The sequence below is a fragment of the Leptopilina boulardi genome, unplaced genomic scaffold, assembly GCF_019393585.1.
Source record: "Leptopilina boulardi isolate dan_hultmark-lab unplaced genomic scaffold, ZJU_Lbou_2.1 LbouV2_377, whole genome shotgun sequence".
Lineage (NCBI taxonomy): Eukaryota > Metazoa > Arthropoda > Insecta > Hymenoptera > Figitidae > Leptopilina > Leptopilina boulardi.
In genome coordinates this window covers 2,265,815-2,285,811 of record NW_026137948.1, presented here as the reverse complement: position 1 = coordinate 2,285,811, position 19,997 = coordinate 2,265,815, and the positions used below count along the sequence as shown (strand labels likewise).

Below are 19,997 nucleotides of genomic sequence, written 5' to 3'. Positions count from 1 at the left end.
CGATATACCATAAGAGAAAGAATCTGAATTGTTCCCCAAGAAACCCTAGAAACAATTTTTAAGATGCCATGGGCTTTAATGTCTCGATTAGCAATTTACTTTAAATAAGGAAGCCATGTTGAAGTTCTTAAAGGAGAGTCTAGATTTTAAGAATATAAAAACGGGTTTTAATAGGAGCAACTTCTATCCACAAATCTCTAAGCCAAATGCATAAATTTATGGCAAGAGAAAACTCTTCAAAAATAGAAGCTGGATCCTTGAAGTTAAGATAGATAAGCAGGTCATCGGCATACATGGTAAACTCCTTAGGGAGAGAGAACTCCTTCCTGAGGAACTCCAATTCCACAATATCTTCCATCAGAACCATCAGGGATAAAAGAGATATGTCTTTTAGTGGCAATAAACGAAATAAAATTAATTAAATTAGGATGAAATCCAAGATCAATCAAAATTATGTTTAAAATCAAGAGACGTACGTTCTTAAAAGTGCCCTTAATAGCAATAGATATTGCAAGAGTATGAAAAGAGTCAGCAAAAATAATCATTATTTTCGCGACGAAGATGGCCACGGAGTTCCATAATCAACGTTCTTTTCGGAACTTAAAAATACAGTACCGTCGGAAATTGTCGGTACGATTGACGTGCGCGGGATGAAATGTTGATGTCGCACCTAAATTAAGATATTTTAAGATTGAGAAAAGCTAGAGACTTGAAACTTAGATCACCTGAAAGCTGATAAAATTTTGCTTGTGAATATATACCTATAATTTTTTTCGACTTTCTGGACCGATTATAACACTGGAAAGATTTCGAAAAAAAACGTCTAATTTTCCCAATTTCGTACCCAGTTTTTGATTCCCTGCATAATCTAGGAAAATGCAAGGAAAAATTTGTAACTCCTACAACATAATCTTTAAGATCTTAGCTTTAAAAGTAATTTTTAAGACTTAAAAAATGTTGTTTCGTTTTTGAGATAAGTTGACAAATGTCAGAGCATGTTTTTACACAACTCAGCGTCAAAGATTAGTTCTTGCATCCTCGCTGCTTCTCCCCTTCCTTGCGCAAGGGCCGAATATCACTTTTATTAACCGACACAGATTCTCCACTTATCTTACCGGCGACAATATTGTGTCTACTTTTGAACCTATTAATCCAACTCGGTGTACATGTAAAATCTAAAATGCCAAGCTGCGATGCAAATAAAGTAGCCTTTCCTGCAATATAGGTCCATTCACAGGAATCCCTCGGTTTCGTTGCACCTTAAACCACTGTAATAACGCTTTGTCAATTTCTTCGTGTGCAGATGTCTTCATGCGTTTTTGTTTAAAAACATTTGAATTAACAGCAGATTCAATTTTATTTTTATTCTTGAATATTGTTGATATCGTTGAATGAGACACATCAAACTCTTTCGCAAGGGATGCATTAGATTCTCCTGCTTCTAATCTATGAATAATAACACTTTTTTCTTCAATTGAGAAGCACTTTCTTCGCTTAGGCGTTGACATTTTCGCGCGTGTTATTAGCAAGGTTTCTCAGTTGATGGAGAACACGAAACTGATTTAAATTCAATAACTTAAATATTGAAAAATATAAGAGAAAAGAAGGTACAGCTCATACATAGACATTATTTGTATACAAAGCTTAGTTCATTTACTTTATTAAACGGCTCAAACAGCAATTATCTGTATATAAATTTAGAATATGTCGTTATAACCGGACGAATTTTACCAATTTCTAATAAAAATACGTCGCTATAAGCAGATGGTCGTTATAAACGAAGTCGCTGTAAACGGACTCATGCTTATAGTAATTTCAATGTAAACCAAACTAAAGGGTTCAAGTATGTCGTTATAACCGGACAGTCGTTATAAGCGAAGTCGTAAAAAGCGGATTCGACTGTAATTCAATATGTCATACAAATGCAAAAGATTAACCATACACTGTTCATATTATTGTTTCCATAATTTTTACTAAAATAATTAGTACTACAAATTAAATTTTTCAAAATTAATTACAAATTTTAAACAAAAAATTTTAAAGTTCTGAAAAAGAAGAACATTTTTCCAATTTGGTAAATTTTAAGTACAATATTAAAAAGTATTTGTTAACCTTTTAATTAACTAATAATAATAACATTTTTTAAAAAAATTAATTAATATTCTAATAATCAATAACTGTAAATATAAGAAAATACAAGACGGGTTTCAAGCAGGGGCCCGCACGCATATTCGGCCCTTGCGCAAGGAAGGGGAGAAGCAGCGAGGATGCAAGAACTAATCTTTGACGCTGAGTTGTGTAAAAACATGCTCTGACATTTGTCAACTTATCTCAAAAACGAAACAACATTTTTTAAGTCTTAAAAATTACTTTTAAAGCTAAGATCTTAAAGATTATGTTGTAGGAGTTACAAATTTTTCCTTGCATTTTCCTAGATTATGCAGGGAATCAAAAACTGGGTACGAAATTGGGAAAATTAGACGTTTTTTTTCGAAATCTTTCCAGTGTTATAATCGGTCCAGAAAGTCGAAAAAAATTATAGGTATATATTCACAAGCAAAATTTTATCAGCTTTCAGGTGATCTAAGTTTCAAGTCTCTAGCTTTTCTCAATCTTAAAATATCTTAATTTAGGTGCGACATCAACATTTCATCCCGCGCACGTCAATCGTACCGACAATATCCGACGGTACTGTATGTCGCATTTTTTCAAATTTTTTTGAAGGTCATTTAGAGGTCGCTCTTTTGATTTTTATGCAAAATTTGTGCTTTTTATATAAAAAATTTTTTTTTCCTTTCTAAGTGTTTAACATTTTCAAAACTATGCGCGTTAATAGTAGAGGTTACCAAATCAGTAAAAAAAATTGGTCCAGGTTAAAAAAAATGTTTGAAACTTATTTTTATGACCTTAAATGAAAAAAACGGTCTCCTTCACGTTCAAAGTTACTTTATTTTAATTTAATGCCTCTTAAAAAATCCAATTATTTTTAGAATCTTTAAATAGGCAATATACCTTAATTTGGTAAAAGAAAATTTTGCTACATATGTTGTATTTGTTTAAAATATAAAGAATTTGAAGAAAAAATTATTTTTCACAATAAATAATCAAAATCATTTAATTATTTTTTGTAAAAATACACAGTACGTATATAAAGAAAGTATATCACATGGCTGCGAAATTTAATTTTTTTCAGTACTTTAAGTAGCTCTAGGTGATTCTTGTAGATTTTTTTGTGCTGAATACGAATCTGACCTCAAAAATGGTCACATCACGTCAGGATTTTTAGTAAATGAAGACTAAGGGCAAAAACGGGCTACTTTAGCCATTTTTGATAATTTTTTTTGGATATAAATTTTTTTTTTCATTCTTCGACTAAAGGATCTTATAGTACTACTCTTCAGCTTTAAAAGCCTTTTTGTAAAATTATTTTACAATTTTTTTTAAAGTTATGACATTTTGAATTTAAAACTTTTAGTAATGTTAACATACACTTTGGCCATATATGGCCACCTTAGAAAAAAATATTAAGCATAATTCAATTTTTGTATCAATGAGTATATTAAGGTTTTTGGGGTCACTGAATGCAAATTTGAGGTCAGATTTAAGCAATTAAAAATTTGGATTCATAGACTCCAAAAACCCCGAATAAAGATTTTTGAACAAATCGAATCTATTTTTAAATGTCCCGCTATATTGGGTCACCATATTGGGCCCGCCATTTTGATTTTTAAAATTTGACCTCAAATTTGGATTCAGCGACCACAAAAAATTTTAATACGGTTGTTTTGTTGTGAGAAAAAAATTTGAAAAATATCTTAATTGTTTTTCATTGTGTAGGATGTGGAATTTCAAGTTTTTTGTGGTATGTAAAAATTACTAAAAAAAATTTGTCAAGTACATTTTTTAATAATTTATTTTGAACATCTTAACGATAACACAGCCACAAAAAAAAAAAAAAGTACCCGGGCCGGGGAATGAGACCACCATTTCTTGATGTATTTTGATGCGCTGAACACGAATCTGAAGTCCGTTTAGCTCCATCACGTCAGGATTTTGACATAACCTCAAAAAACATAGCTGATTTTAAATGACAGGAGAAATTTTTTAAATAATGGCAGATTTGTTTGAATCTTGTTACTCGGGGGTTTTTGGGGTCGCTGATTACGAATTTAACGTCAGATTTATAAAATTCAAAATGGCGGATTCAATATGGCGGACGAATTTTTAAAAAGTAGTTGGATTTTTACGAAAATTGGTATCTAGGGGTTTTGGGAGTCGCTGATTACAAATTTATCGTCAGATTATTCAAATTCAAAATGGCGGATCCAATATGGCGGACGAGTTTTTAAAAAATAGTTGAATTTTTATGTAACTTGGCCGATACTGGGGTTCCGAGTCTCTGCATCGTAATACGTTTCCTACGTGTGTCTGCTATGACGGCATCAAAGCCATTATCCAGGGACTTAGCCGGATAGCGGACAAACTCCGTTGTCCACCGTCACCGCGTGGAGGTACCCTGGATGCAGACACATGTAGAAACATAAAGATATTTGACCACCGTACTATATCTGCCATTTTACATTTGAATAATCTGACGTTAAATTCGTAATCAGCGACTCCAAAAAACCCCATGATACCAATTTTTGTAAAAATCCAACTACTTTTTAAAAATTTGTCCGCCATATTGGATCCGCCATTTTGAATTTGAATAATCTGACGATAAATTTGTAATCAGCGACTCCCAAAACCCCTAGATACCAATTTTCGTAAAAATCCAACTACTTTTTAAAAATTCGTCCGCCATATTGGATCCGCCATTTTGAATTTATTAAATCTGACGTTAAATTCGTAATCAGCGACTCCAAAAAACCCCATGATACCAATTTTTGTAAAAATCCAACTACTTTTTAAAAATTTGTCCGCCATATTGGATCCGCCATTTTGAATTTGAATAATCTGACGATAAATTTGTAATCAGCGACTCCCAAAACCCCTAGATACCAATTTTCGTAAAAATCCAACTACTTTTTAAAAATTCGTCCGCCATATTGGATCCGCCATTTTGAATTTATTAAATCTGACGTTAAATTCGTAATCAGCGACCCCAAAAACCCCCGAGTAACAAGATTCAAGCAAATCTGCCATTATTTAAAAAATTTCTCCTGTCATATAAAATCAGCTATGTTTTTTGAGGTTATGTCAAAATCCTGACGTGATGGAGCTAAACGGACTTCAGATTCGTGTTCAGCGCATCAAAATACATCAAGAAATGATGGTCTCATTTCCCGGCCCGTGTACTTTTTTTTTTGTGTGGCTGTGTAATTCTTATCTTTACATAAATTGTCTATTCACGATGGCAGTAGAAAAGTATCTGCCTTTTCTCGCAAACATCTAGTGAAGGTCCCAAGGGTGAGGAGGGAGTCAAAATTTGCAAATTTAGGAAAGGGAAATCTTGACTCTCGATTGGTGAAAATTGGGATAAACCCAAAAGGCTCGAGCGTTGCCGTTTGCTCGGCCACATGCAAGACATATGGAAAGAGTGACTGTCTGCGTTTTACCTGGAAGCGTCCTAAGCAAAAGTTAGAAAGTAATAAAAAAAGGGAGTTGTTATTTTAAGTTTATAACTGACGTTTTTCTATTTATTTCGATGACATAAAATTATAAACGCTTCGACCGTACAGAGGATTAAGATAAAAAAGATCATTCCATAAAGCTTACAGAGATTTTCAAAGTCCTCACCCATGTCATCATAAACATTATTGTTCCTTATTAGTTAAGTATTTAAATTGCTTTACGCTAAATTATGATTTCTCAGTGAACACAAAAATAAAATTGAAAGTTTTAATAATATTCGACTCGACAAGAAAAGATGGAACAGTGTGCAGGATATGATTCAAATGAATTAGAAAAGGACAGAAATATCGCTCTTTTCTTTTCTACCTCATTTTAAACACATCCTGCACACTGCTCCGTCGTTTCTTGTGCGAGCACAAAAAGTAAAACGGTTTCGCAAGTAAAACGGTTCCCTTACCTTCACCTTTTCATTGGCTGGGGTGGGAAAGGAGAGGAGATCAAAACCTCTTCTCGCACCCCCGCACCCACCCAGCCGAACCAAAGATACCTTCCGGTTTCGTAACTGCGGAGCCTACTCTTCCTACTATTGCTCAGGGCTTGTTAGAAGAGAGAGGGGATCCAAATTCTTCTCCTCCCCCTTCTGCTTGATCCCTGCCGAGCATTTAGGCATCTCCCGGTCAACTCGGGTCTTCCGTCTTTATCTTTTGTCGACATAACCTTTATGACAAAGGTCTCGATATGTCTCCAGGAGTCCACACTTTGGAGCAAGTCAGAGACCATGGTATCGGGGTTGAATCTAGTCTCAACCGCCGTAAACATGGTTTCTCTATCCTCGCTTCAGTGCTCACAGGAAAATAGCGTGTGTACTGCGTCATCGATTTGACCCTAGTAGAAATTTGTCGTGGATGCACTAGATTGACTCAAGTTACTTGACAGTTTTTCTCGCGGACGCTGATTCTAGCTGAACTGATAAATAACTGTGAAGTTACTGATCAGTGCTTTTTGAAAGAAATTCAAGTTGAACTTGATAATTCCACGACTCAAAGCTATCCAGTTTTTTTAATGGCACTGTCCAGTGCTGCTCGAAATTAAATTCATATCCTTGTCATGGCGGTGGCGCTTCAATAAGTCTAGTAACTGGACAGCTATGCTAGGATTTTGTGTATTGACATTTCGCTTGCTTGATTTAAAAAAATTACAACTTGTTTATAAAAATTAATAATAATAATATTAATATTCCTTTCTCAAAAAAAGACAGTGCATACAAAACACATGAAAATGTATCGAAATATCTCGGTGGTCGAAAAAATTGAATTTAAGAAAAAATGAACTTTGCTTTCCAGAGCATCTAAATCAATATTCATTTTATGAAAATCACTGTAAATTATTGTTCCACATATATATTTTTTGCATAACTTATCTTATTGCAATAAATATACACTTGCAAAATATTATTTGTTGTAAATGTTTGCCAGCTGTCATGAATCAGAAACGAACATAACCTATATTTAGTTGAAATCACTTGATTGGCCCAAGACAAAATAGCGCGCGCTTTTTTAAAATAATAAAATTTATTAAATTATAATAAAATAATTGCAATAAATTAAATTATTATGAAAATAATATTACCTTGAATAAAAAGTGTTTTTAGTTTTTAAAAAAAAATGATTAAACAATTATTATTATTTTCAGACAAATTTTACAAATATAGTAGAATATTATTTTTCTGTTTGAGTATATTATAATAATATAATAATAATAATAATAATAATAATAATATTATATTATATCAATAATTATTAATTTATTAAAATAATTTTATTTATAAAATTTTACATATAATTTTTGAGGATAATAAATAAAAAAAATTAGTAATTAGTTTTTTATAATTGTCTAATGTTTAAATTAAATTATAAGTAAATCATTTAAAATCAAATAAACATCTAAAATGTTTATTTGCCTAGAAAATAATAAAAATAATATGCACAAATTCATAATATTATTAGGTACAGTGAAATACGTCAAGCATTTATTCTAATATCACTGATCAGAACGGCCGAGTTGCGTAAAGCGTGCGTTTCTTTCGTTCCCGCCCAGCGGACCCGTGTTCGCTCCCCGGTAGCCCCAAGATTTTTTCGTTGAAACTGCGAGAAGTGTTTTAAGGTTTATGTTATGACATTCATATTAATATAAAAATTATAATTGTTTCAGTGTTGTTAACAGTTCAGGTCAAGATGTTGCTTCAATCGTTTTACTTATGTAAATTTTTTTTTTAAATCCAGTTTAATTGTGAATGAAAAATTACATTTTTATAACGAATTACTATATTTAGTGCAATATATTTTCTTATAATAATTTTTGTTGATAATTGGAATATTTTTTTTAATTACATAAAATAAACGTGTTTACTACATTAAATCTTATTATTAAATGAATTTCGAAATATTTAAAAGAATTAATTTGACTAGTTTTTCAAAAGTCCTATTGATAAATAATTATCAAGTTGGGCTGGATAATAACTTGATGAAAAAAGCGTGACATGACATTCGAGTTTTTAGCTAGCTGGTCAGTCAAGTAACTAGACAGACTCCAGCGCGACTAGGCAGTTCCTTTAAAATAGCTAGGACAAATTTCTACTAGGGGAGCATGGCAGTACACGCATTTCGAAGCTTTTCTTATTTTAAATCTATGGAGGTAATAGCCGAAACAACCATGACCTGACATTGCTTGTGTCAGGTAATACCCAACTTCGCCGTGCTCTCTATCAAGCCAGGTGGCGAGGTTAGAAATCAAGCGGTGTGTCCACCTTCCTTTTGAATCCCCATCCCATCTCTCTTGCCATCTCTCAACGAGACGTTTCCTCGCTTCATTGCGAATAGCCGCCTTTAGGCTATTACAGTTTCCTTGATCCAGCGAGCCCGCTAGGTCCTTCCTTAGCCTGAAGACCTCTTGTCTTTTTCTCGTCAATAAATCTACTGGTGCAGTGCTCGCCAGAACTAGTACTGCACTCGTTGAAACCGTTCTGTAGGCTGAAACCACATACATACAGTTGCTTTGCTAGACCCGCGGTGGCCACCAATCGCCTTTTCTTTTCCCTGGATTATTATTCTAATTATTATTATTATTAGTATTATTATAATTAATATTACTGTATACTTAAGTACGTTAAGAAAATTAATATTTTTATAAGAAAGCAATATATTTAACAAAAAAAACAATAAATTCAATAGTGAAAATGTTTTTATATTGCTTTCTTAAAGTTTTCTTATTATTAAGCATTTTATATAAACGCGCTTTTTTCAACCTATAAGAGAGTTGTAGCGCAAGCGCAGTAGCGGTTAGAGGGGTCATTGGCAACTCTGGGTTAAATTGTTCCATTTTGGATGTTTAAAAATTGTCTGTTTTTTTTAAATTCTCTGAAATCTTTTAACTGCAAAAATCGCATTATTTTAAATAATCATAATTAGTGACAAAAAAATTTTCAAAATCCAAATTTTAACTAAAAGATTAAAATAAATTTTTTTTAATTTTTCAAAGTCTTTAATATTTTTTGAACTCAAAAAGTCAAGTAAAATTTTATTAAAGAACATTATGTATTGAAAATAATGTATATCATAATTTAATTTAAAATATTTTTATCTATAGATGCTGGCAAGTGCATCTGACAGTCAATTAGGCGGACGAGACATTGATACAATTCTCGCAGAATACTTTTGTAAAGATTTTCTATCTCGATACAAAATTGATGCTCATAATAACCCACGAGCATACTTAAGATTACTTACTGAAGTGGAGAAAATAAAAAAGCAAATGTCTGCTAACTCTACAACACTTCCACTGAATATAGAATGTTTCATGGAAGAAAAAGATGTGCATGGTGAAATCAAACGAGGAGACATGGAAACAATGTGCTCGCATTTGTTCAAACGGGTTGAATCTACTCTCAAACAATGCCTTGCTGATTCAAGTAAGATAACTGAAAAGAAACTTTTTATTATAGATAGTAAATGAGAATAGAAAATTAATGAATAAATTCATTTAAAAAATTTTTTAATTTATTTTTTAGTTTGGTAGGTCAATATTTCATCTAAGTCGGCAGCAATTTAGTTCTTCAAAATTATAATTTGCAGTAGTGTTTTTTTTAGAGAAACATGAAAAAATATAAAACTTGGGGAATTTAGACATTCAGTTTGAACAGTAATTATTTTTTTCAGAATTAAAATTAGAAGATATTCATTCCGTGGAACTAGCTGGTGGTTCCAGCAGAACCCCAGCTATTAAACGTTTGATTGAAGAAGTTTTTGGTAAAGGAACATCAACAACGCTTAATCAGGACGAATCAGTAGCTCGTGGTTGTGCACTTCAGTGCGCTATGTTAAGTCCCGCTGTTCGTGTTAGAGACTTTTCTGTTACTGATATTCAGCCGTACCCCATAAAACTTATGTGGGATCCAACTCAAGGAGAAGAGGGGTGAGTTTACTTCAATTATAACTGAAACCATCAATAAAATTCTCTATAAATAAGAATATGATCGAACTAAATTTAAATTTGAAAGTCGAATATCAAGTGACAAGGAGACTCCTCTTTCGGACGAAATAAATTTATGTATACTGCTGCGGTTCAACCATGTTTACAACTTTAATTTTTATACACTGATTATTAACACAGAATATTCCAAAGCAGTAAAATTAGGTTTAAATTACTACAAATGTATTTAGTTTTTTTTTCTTTACAGAAATAAATAACTATTCTTTTTTTAGGCAAATGGAAGTATTTGGATATAATCATCCGGTTCCATTTTCAAAAATGCTTACATTTTACCGTTCAGCACCGTTTTCATTGACAGCTGACTATATTCATCCACCGAAATGTTATCCCCAAGTCAAGCTTGGTATGTATTTTATTTATTTTATATTATCTTCATTATTCATTTAAAACTAGGGTAATACTCCGTCAGAAAAAAAGCGATTTGTAAATGGTCTTCCGATTTCTTTGAAACCTTGGGAAATAATAGTCTTATATGAGTTAGATTTAACCCTAAATGGCGGCCACTACGCTATGTTGAAGATTAGTGTGGCGTTTTTTTTTTTTTTTTAATATCTCCGAAATTTTTTGATCGATTTTAATAAAATTTACAGGCGAAATAGTTAAAAGTACGTAGTTTAATTTTATATTATGACCAAAAAAAATTTTTGAGTTAATTTTTATTTCATTTGGCCTAATTTTTGAATTTTTGTATCTATTCTTTAATTCTCACTGAAAATAGTTAATATTAAAAACTGAAAAGTGCTATTTGATTGTGATATACTTTTTATATTATTTTTCATTTTTGTTAATTCTCTGTTTTTTGTTTCGATAGTTTTTTTTGCTTGTCTTTCTGAGTGTTTCTTTTATTATTCATTATTATTTCTTTATTAGTTTTGAAATATTGCTCCTTTTTAAAGGGATTGAAGCAAATGTACCTTGGCATTGTAATGAAATAATTATCACTCTAGGCGAAGTTAAACTTAAACACTATCTAAAATTACTCATTACAACTAAATAAAAAGAATAATAAAAGAAACACTCAGAAAGAAAATCAACAAAACTTAAAAAGTATCGAAACCAAAAACAGAATTAACAATAATGAAAAATAATATAAAAAGTATATTACAATTAAATAGCACTATTCAGTTACCGATAATATAGATCGGACGGTGGAGTGCCTTGGCTTGCGATCACTGAGGTTAAGTACAGCTGAGTACGGTTAGTGCTTCGATGGGTGACCGTCTCTGTGCTCGCTATAGCCCTGGTGTTTTTACTGTGATCGAGATATATCAAGCGGGAGGTTCGACGTCGAGGATTTGTTTGTACATTTGTGATGATTATCCAAATATACATTTGCCAAAAGTCCAGGCAAATGCGAGTGCTGCTAATAAAAGTCGGTCAACAGCCACAATTTAAAAAAAGAGTTTGTGAGTTTAAAGATTTAAATAGAGTTGTGAGGAAATTGTAAAGACCCCTAAGGGGTATACAATGAAATCAATATGAATTAGCACTTTTTAGTTTTTAACATTAACTATTTTCAGTGAGAATTAAGGAATAGATACAAACAAAGCTGCTTTATGAAATACACTGAGAAAAAAAGCTGCCGCGACGGCTGGAAAGTCATGCTATTGTAATAGGAGTTGCACTGCCATTGGAACACTGCCGTTTTAGCATTATGATACTGCGAACGCTCTGTATAACAATGCTAAATGTCAATATTTCATGTTAAAACCGCATTTTTCTGTTGTCAGTTGTAACTCATGCCAAAGTAGCATGGCTTTACCACTAAAACGACAGTTTTTTTTAGTGTATAGTCACAGTGTGAGGTGGTCTGTGCACGTTTGCCCCCCCGCTTCATATTCTGCCTCGTCACGGAGTATAATTGCGCGGCACACGCTCTCACTAAAATCGCAATATCTCGAGAACTATTAAAGTCTCCAAAATTTTATTTTTAAAATGAAAGGTGAAATTATAAGGAATCGATATTTGCTTATTAGAAAGTTCAAACATTAGGCCAAATGAACTAAAAATTAACTCAAAAATTTTTTTTTTGTTATACCCAATTAATTGTCTTACCCACATTAATTAAATATTTTAAAGAACCATATTAAAAGGTGGTTTTTTAGTCTTTTTTGTTGATTTTTTTTCAAAAGAATACATGATTTAATTAAATAAAACTTTATCGTCTTTTTATTCGTGTTTTAAATTACATTTCTAATTTTTTTAAAGTATTTTTCTTAAAAAACTTATAAGTTTCTTCACATCAAAGTTTGCTGTCTGGGTTTATTGCTATGACTAACTATATTAGGAACTTGAATTTTAACTGATATTTGGTATTGCTAAAATATATACCAAATTAAATTAAATTTTTGATATTTTTTCAATCCGTTACGTTTTATTTATTTACACAAAGATCCCGCAGTCTATCTTCGACCATAAATGGTTAACAAAAAGATGATTTATTGCTGATTAATGTATTTCAATTAATGAATATAAATAAAATGTTTCTATTAAAAATGAAAGAAAAATTGAATCATTCTATGTAAGAAAAGTGTTACTGCAGTTTGCAAATTTCGCAGTTTTTTTTGTAAATATTTATTTATTTGTGATATTCCACGACAAACGGAACAGAGCTATAGCCAAAAATGTTTTAATAAAAAAAAGGGTTTAAGGGCTGAAAAAACTTGTACACTTTTGTACTTTTAAAAACAGATGGGCGATTTTAGAAATTCAATATGGCGGCACCTGGAGGTGTGATATAAGTCGCCAATTTCACGATGCGACAAACACAAACATGAATAAATTTGAAAATTTTAAATGGCGGTCGATTTTGTAATAATTCAATTTTTTTCCTCGAAATTTGTTACTGGGGATTTTTGGGGTCGCACACTGAGAAAAATGTTTAGTCAGAGCAACCAAAATTTGGTTGGGCCAACAAAAAAATTTTGTTGCTATTTAATCCACCGTACTATTTGATTGAGTCAACCAAAAAATATGGTTGAGTGTTTTTTGTTGCCAAAACAAAAATGTTTGGTTAGCTCAACCAAATTTTTTTGTTAGGTCAACAAAAATGTTTGGTTGATCAGACAAACAGTTTTTTTGTAAAATTAAAAATTTTATTCTATCTTATTCCTTTTCTTTTTATCTTTTTTATTTATTTAATTATTTATTTATCATCAATTTAACATTGAATTGACACTAATTGACCCGTGGAACTGCCGTCAAGCTTTGGTCTTCAGAATTATTCTAAGTTTGATTATTCAAATTAAACGCTTGTATTTGAAGAGCAAGTGTCATGTGATGTAACGTTCTCATCTGTTTCCGAGAGTCGCTTATCCTCTCGTATCAGCCTTGCTATGAGAGTTTTCATTTTCCTCTCTGCTTTGGGAGTGCATTCCCATTTGAAGAGCTACCGATTCTCCGTCTTTAATTTTAAAATCGTAAAATTGTTGCCACGTACTTTGCTTTGCATCTTAACTACTATCCGCATATAATACAGAAAGTTTGTCCCAAATTTGTTTTGGAGTTGTACAGTAGGGTGCCTCAAAAAAACCCGATTTTTGAATTTCTGTAACGCTACCTCAAAATAATGTTTCTTGGGGAAAAAGAAAAGATACGTATTTAAAAAAAATTTTTTTATTAATATTTAGAAGTCGCGCTAGTCCGTTTTTCATGAAAAATGGATTTTTACAATTATTGACTTGTTAAATATGCAAAACCGAAGCAAAAATATTCGGGCCTTTTATAAATTTACTCTAATGGTATCACCAAATGTAAAAGTTGTGTAAAATAAATAGATATATATATATAATTTGAAGGTTATTACAGACCTGAAAACATGTAAATTTTAAATTTAAGTGTAAAAATGGGTCCAAAAAGTCAATAAATCTTATTTTAACTAACTCTAATTACTATGACTTTGTTGTGTAAATAAAGGACTTTTAATTCTCTTATATGGACCAGAAAAAATTTAACCTTTAAAGATAACATATGCGTTTTACTAGTACCGAAGTTATTTTTTATTGGCGATTTTTTAAATAATAAGTTTAAAAACATTATTTAGTAGTTACCCGAGACGTTAATAGCAAATCAAATGTCAATTTTTCAAAATTCAAAATGGCGAATCCAATATTCTTTGCTCGAAGTCGTGACTGCTGTTCTCACAGCTCTGAGTACTGTGTAGAATTATTTTTTAGAATTTAGAAAACAAAGGAACGTTTAACGTCAATTAAAAGGAAGATAGCCATGGTTATTTTTTTTGTCAATTATTGATTTTAATTGTCATGTTTATAAACAGTTAATGAATAACAGAAATAAAGAAATGAAAACTTTAAAAAATCTTTTTAAAAACTATCGGTTTTAAAATTTTTTTTTTAGTTATATGGGTGATTTGCAAATAACTGTCATTTTTGAAGCGAGATTTTGTCCCGTCAAAAAAGGAAACCAAATTTGATTTTTATTACATAGTTTAGTTCATTTTGGTTATTATAGTTTATGTTTAAAAGGAATCTACAATATCTCAAATACTTTGAGAGTTACAATAAAAAATAAAAAAATAACATACCACGGTCCTGACAGTTGCACCAGGGTTCTGAGAAATAATTGAAACTCATCAAATTTATTGCTTACAATATTAATTTATTAATAAAATTAACTTCTTTGAATTATAATTAACATTGGTTATGTAATTAGTCTTTGGAAACAATATTTTTAAATAATTGAGGTAAATATAATATGAAGCGTTAATCATTTCTTCAGATTTCTGGCACTTCTTCTGACTGCCTGTGTCGAAATTTTCTTTACTTTTTTTGGATTACTGTTTGTAATTTCTGATTTCCTTTTAATTGATCCTGACTTTTTATTAGAAGAGAAATTCAATGATCCTTGAGAGTAGTGTGAACAGATGCTTCCTGGACTGCATGTAGCACAACTGAGAAAATTAAACTGTATCACAAAAGAGTTTTCTTTCTTCCAAGTATATTGATGGACTTTCCTAGTACCAACAAAATTTGGTATTTTATCAGGTAATATCGAATCGATTTCTTCAATATTGTTCAACTCCACGTGAGAAAAAATCAAACTCTTTATCAAAATAAATTTTCATTTCTAATCCACTGATTGATTTTTTTTCTTTTTTGGTAATTTGCACTGTTATGAGCTTCTTAGTTTTCTGGTTAATCCTTTCTTCCTTTTTGGAAACCCATTTAGTGTAAGTGACTTCTGGTAATTCGTTCAAGATAACAGTGTTTAATTTTAATTTTTTTAGTGAACAGCCTTCACATTTCCTTGAAAAACATTCGGTCGAGCTTCTTTCACATAATAAACTTGCGAACACCTTATCTATAGAATTCTCTTGCAGAATATTTTGTGCGTGTAGTGACTTAATTAGCAACGAAAAATTTTCGTGGATAAAACAAGCACAAGTTTCGCGAGCAGTTACATTTTTCTCAATACAGTAACACGGACGGTATCTTGTAAATGTTGCGTAGCTTACTCGAAATGATTTTTCTGAAGTGAATTTGTTATGTAAGTCAATTATACTAGCATTCAAATAACGCTTTTGAATTTTTTCTTCACCTACTATTTTAAAACTTTTTTTCCCTGGATCAATGGTAGAATTCTCCTCAAAAAATTGTTTGATTTCATTCTTAACAAAATTTGTTTTAGCTTTAGTTGATTTCACGAATTTGAGCAAGCTTTTAGATTGAGGTAATCTACTTCGGACGACAGGTGCAACATGTTTTTTGACATAAGTTAATACTCGATATTTTCTTATGACCTTACCAGATAGAATCCTTCCTAATACTTGCTTAACCTTGTTACTTTTACTGTTTTTATAACTATCTTTTATCTCTTCCATTAAAGCCATACCTGCTACAGTATTTATCTCATTATTATTATTATTATTATCCGTAATGTTATTAATTTTTTTTCTATTAGATAATTTATTTTTAAGACGCTTTACTTTCTTAGACATTAGTTTCATTTTTTCCCTTAAATTGGTGTTCACTTGTCTCAATTTAGTGTTAACTGCGTAGCATTTATTTCTACATTTCTTTTTCTTTATCTCACCTGCCGATTGTTCAATTAATGGGGTTAAAGATGATTCTACATTTTTTTTCCGAAGACGTGAAGCTCTTTGCCATTCGTTTTGTTGTTTCCGCCTAACACGTTTTTCTCGAGGTGTTAATTTATCAACTGTTTTACGCTTTCCTTCTGCAAACCTTTTTTTATTTCTATTTTTTTCGCGCTTACGATATGCTTCATATTTTACAGGATCATTCTTAATATTTTGTCTCCTTTTTCTTTCTGCATCTCTTTTTTTCTGAAGTCGTTCGGCTCTTTTTTCTTTACTTTCTACCTAAATTTGAAATAAAAATATTCAGAATTTTTATTGTAATTTGGGACATATTAACTGCGTATTAGAAACCAATTTAAAGTGATATCTCATTTTATCAAATTACTTGAAGACTTAGTTTCAAATTATTTACCTTTTTCAAAGGCTTAAACCTTTTTTTTCTTTCTTTCTTTTTTTCTTCATTCCTGGAAACTGAACTTCTGGTTTTTATTTTTTTGTTTCGAGACATTTTTAATAGAAAAAACAGGTGGTAAAAGTCTTGCTATTCTTCTTGATAATGTGGCTAAGAAAAGATCTGGTGAAAAGTGAGGTTAGATGAGGTTAGGTTGGAACTAAACGCACGCTCGTGATTGGTTCGTCTTCTATCACTGGAAATATTACCCCTGTAACCAGTGTTGGGTAAGTAATTTACCTCTGGCATATTACCTGTAAAGTTAAAACTTACTTAAATAAGTTTAAAGACGTATATTGTTAAAATAGCCACGGTCCTGACATCCACGGTCCTGACAAACTGACTTTAAATTAGTCTATTTTCATTAATATTGAAAATTTTCAGAATTCCAAACGTACGTTATTAATATTTAATATATACAACTTTTCTATGCAAATAATTTAAAAAAATATTTGTTTACCTCCAAGTAATAAATTGCCACGGTCCTGACCATAAGTTTCTTTTCAACAGAAAGCACTTAAAAACTACAGAATTTCAATAAATAATTTTTAAATTTTTCCTTCAATAATCGTTGATAATTTGTTTTTAACATTCCTGCTTCAAGATTGTTTTGATAAAAGACAATTAAAAATTAAATTAAGTAGTAAAATATTTACTTTTGTAAGCACGTGTACAAAATTGTTGAAATTGGGGACATGAAACAAAGTGCTCATACATATAGAATACCATTATATTAAAATTGTTTTTATATGTAAAACATCTAGTTATATTTGTACTTTAAAATAGGCAAAGTGTAGTTTTAATATTTGATCGCATTGAAATTTTGTCAGAACGTAAACTCAAAATTTTAAAAAGGGGCATGCCACGGTCCTGACATTTTAGGCCTATTTTCCTAATTTTAACTATTAAAATGTTTACTTAGTGAGCTAAATATGAAGTATCTTTGAAAACAGGGTGCCATTACTTGGTATTCAAGGTAATTAACACACAAAAAAATGTTTAAAGTAAATTATCACTGGGGACATGTAAAATGACAGTTATTTGCAAATCACCCATATAGCAAATAAAGTTATTATATTATAATGAAATAATAAATAATTATTTTTAAAATAAATTATTATAGGTAAGTTTTAAATATTTATTTGTATTTCACAAGTTTTGAGATTTTAAGATTTCTTAGCTAATATCAAATTACAACCTAATCTAAATTTACAGATAATTATGATTAAAAAATAATAAGTTTCGACATTATTATTTTAAATATTTATCTCTTGAAGTAAAAAAAATATAAATAATCTTAATCAAATAATCTGTTTTTCATAAAAATATTAGAAAACATCTAAAATTGATTAAAATTGTCTTGAACGCTTGTTTAAAATTGTTGTCTATTTTTTATTAAAGGTTTAATGTTCTTTTATTTCTTTAATCCTAAAAAAGCAAAGAATTTATTGCTACATTCGTAGCTCTGAATAATCTGTTGTCAACTAATATAAAACAAAACTCTGATTACTGTCAAAAAAAGTTGTGATTATTTTCTGCAGAGCATTCAGTGCTGTGTGGAGAACTTTCAGAACTCTGGAATTTAATTTTTTGATTTACACAGTAGCCAGTGCTGTGAGAAAAAATACTCAGTGCTTTCAGATTTTCTCCGTGTAGTTTTTCTATAATCATTAATTAAAAAGGTTAGTACTTTACAAATTGCTTGTTTTCATTTGTTTACACAAATTAATTTTTTTTTGGTTAATTATTATAATATAATCCATTTTTGAAGAACATAATGTCTAACACTACAAAAAAAATATGAAGATATTTGGCTAGTCGGAATCCATGCAAAAAAATTGAAGGATGTATTTTACCAACAAAACGTCAAGTCTTAGCACCATTTTTTTTATATTTGAAAAATAAGAATACTGTTCAACGAAGTGCACAATTAACTAGCCAGGAAATCATACACTTTTGGTTGTTAAAACGAATTCCTTGCAGAGAAGAACGAAATGTAATTGTTTGTATAACAAAGTTACACAATGATTGGATAAAATTACAATAAGACAAATACGAAAAACATCGTTGGTTATAGAAAAACGTAATAATTTTACCGATCAATTGGATAATTTGTTTGATATTGTTTCAATGTCAAATAGCAGTCAGGCAAGTCTTAGCCAGTTAAACAAAAGTCTTTTGAATTCATTGCGACTAAATAAAAGAGTAAACGAAATATGTATAATGGAAAGTGAAGTCAATGCAGAAGGAAATTTAATTGAAGAAAGAACTGCAAGTAATGAGAAATCAAAATCTATAAAGCGAAAGAGAGGCAAAAAAGTACTAATAAAACTAAAGGAAAATATTGATATGCGAGATGAAGATTACTCCGAAGAAGATCACAATGATGATAATGTAGATGACGATGATGATGATGATAATGATGACGCTGATCTTCCTAATAGTTCAACAGGTTTGACGACGAAAAGGAAAACAAGATTGGATGTAATGTCAGACGAGTTTTGTGCTGTTTTAGATAGAACAAAAATATGTAACACTTAAATTTAAAATTTTTATGTTTTCAGGTCTGTAATAACCTTCAAATTATATAAATATCTATTTATTTTACACAACTTCCACGTTTGGTGATACCATTAGAGTAAATTTATAAAAGGCCCGAATATTTTTGCTTCGGTTTTGCTTATTTAACAAGTCAATAATTATAAAAATCCAAATTTTCCTTTAATAAATTAACAAACAAAGTACTGGTTAATGTATTTATTCAGAAAATATGTTTATGGAAAAATTAAGTTTTGAGAGTAACGCAGTACTCGCTTCAAAAGCTCGTTAACAACTAAGTATCTTGACAAATGCAAGGTTTAGAGGGACATGGTCATTGCCCATAGACACACTCACATAGTCACAACCAGGACCAAGTAGGGCTATACCTCTTTATTCCTGCACCGAAATAAAAAAAACCACATATGCCAGATTATTGGCACATCTGCAGTTTGCTTGTTTCATTATAAGTTTTCCGTGTAGGTCAAAAATATTAAAATTAGAAACTTTTTCTTTCTGAATTAACTAAACGAAATGTAATAAATAAAAATTTCAAGATTTTGCATTTCAAAAAATGATTAACTTAACACCTATGCTTTACATATCTATGCAAAATTTCTTCTATATATGCCTATATAAAACGAAAAAAAAAACAAAAGAAAAAGTACCATAATAAAGAAAATGTAAAAGAAAATTCAATTATATGAATATTTTAATGAAAAACAAATCAATCGCTTTAAGTGGAAGGTAAATTGTCGGAATGATTGTCTATTTCAAAGTTATCTGTAGGATTTTCTGAGGATTTTCATAATCTCCAGGGTTCTCAGG

General features: G+C 30.6%; 1 protein-coding gene across 2 annotated transcripts in view; it reads left to right on the top strand.

Moving 5' to 3' along the window:
• Nucleotides 1-19,997, top strand: part of LOC127287941 (97 kDa heat shock protein) — an 85,526-nt gene that overhangs the window by 29,448 nt on the left and 36,081 nt on the right. For both annotated transcript variants that reach the window (XM_051315093.1, XM_051315094.1), the window contains exons 4-6: nucleotides 9,220-9,541; nucleotides 9,789-10,044; nucleotides 10,335-10,465. In XM_051315093.1, coding sequence (XP_051171050.1) covers nucleotides 9,220-9,541; nucleotides 9,789-10,044; nucleotides 10,335-10,465 — 709 coding nt within the window. The remainder of the gene's footprint in view (nucleotides 1-9,219; nucleotides 9,542-9,788; nucleotides 10,045-10,334; nucleotides 10,466-19,997) is intronic.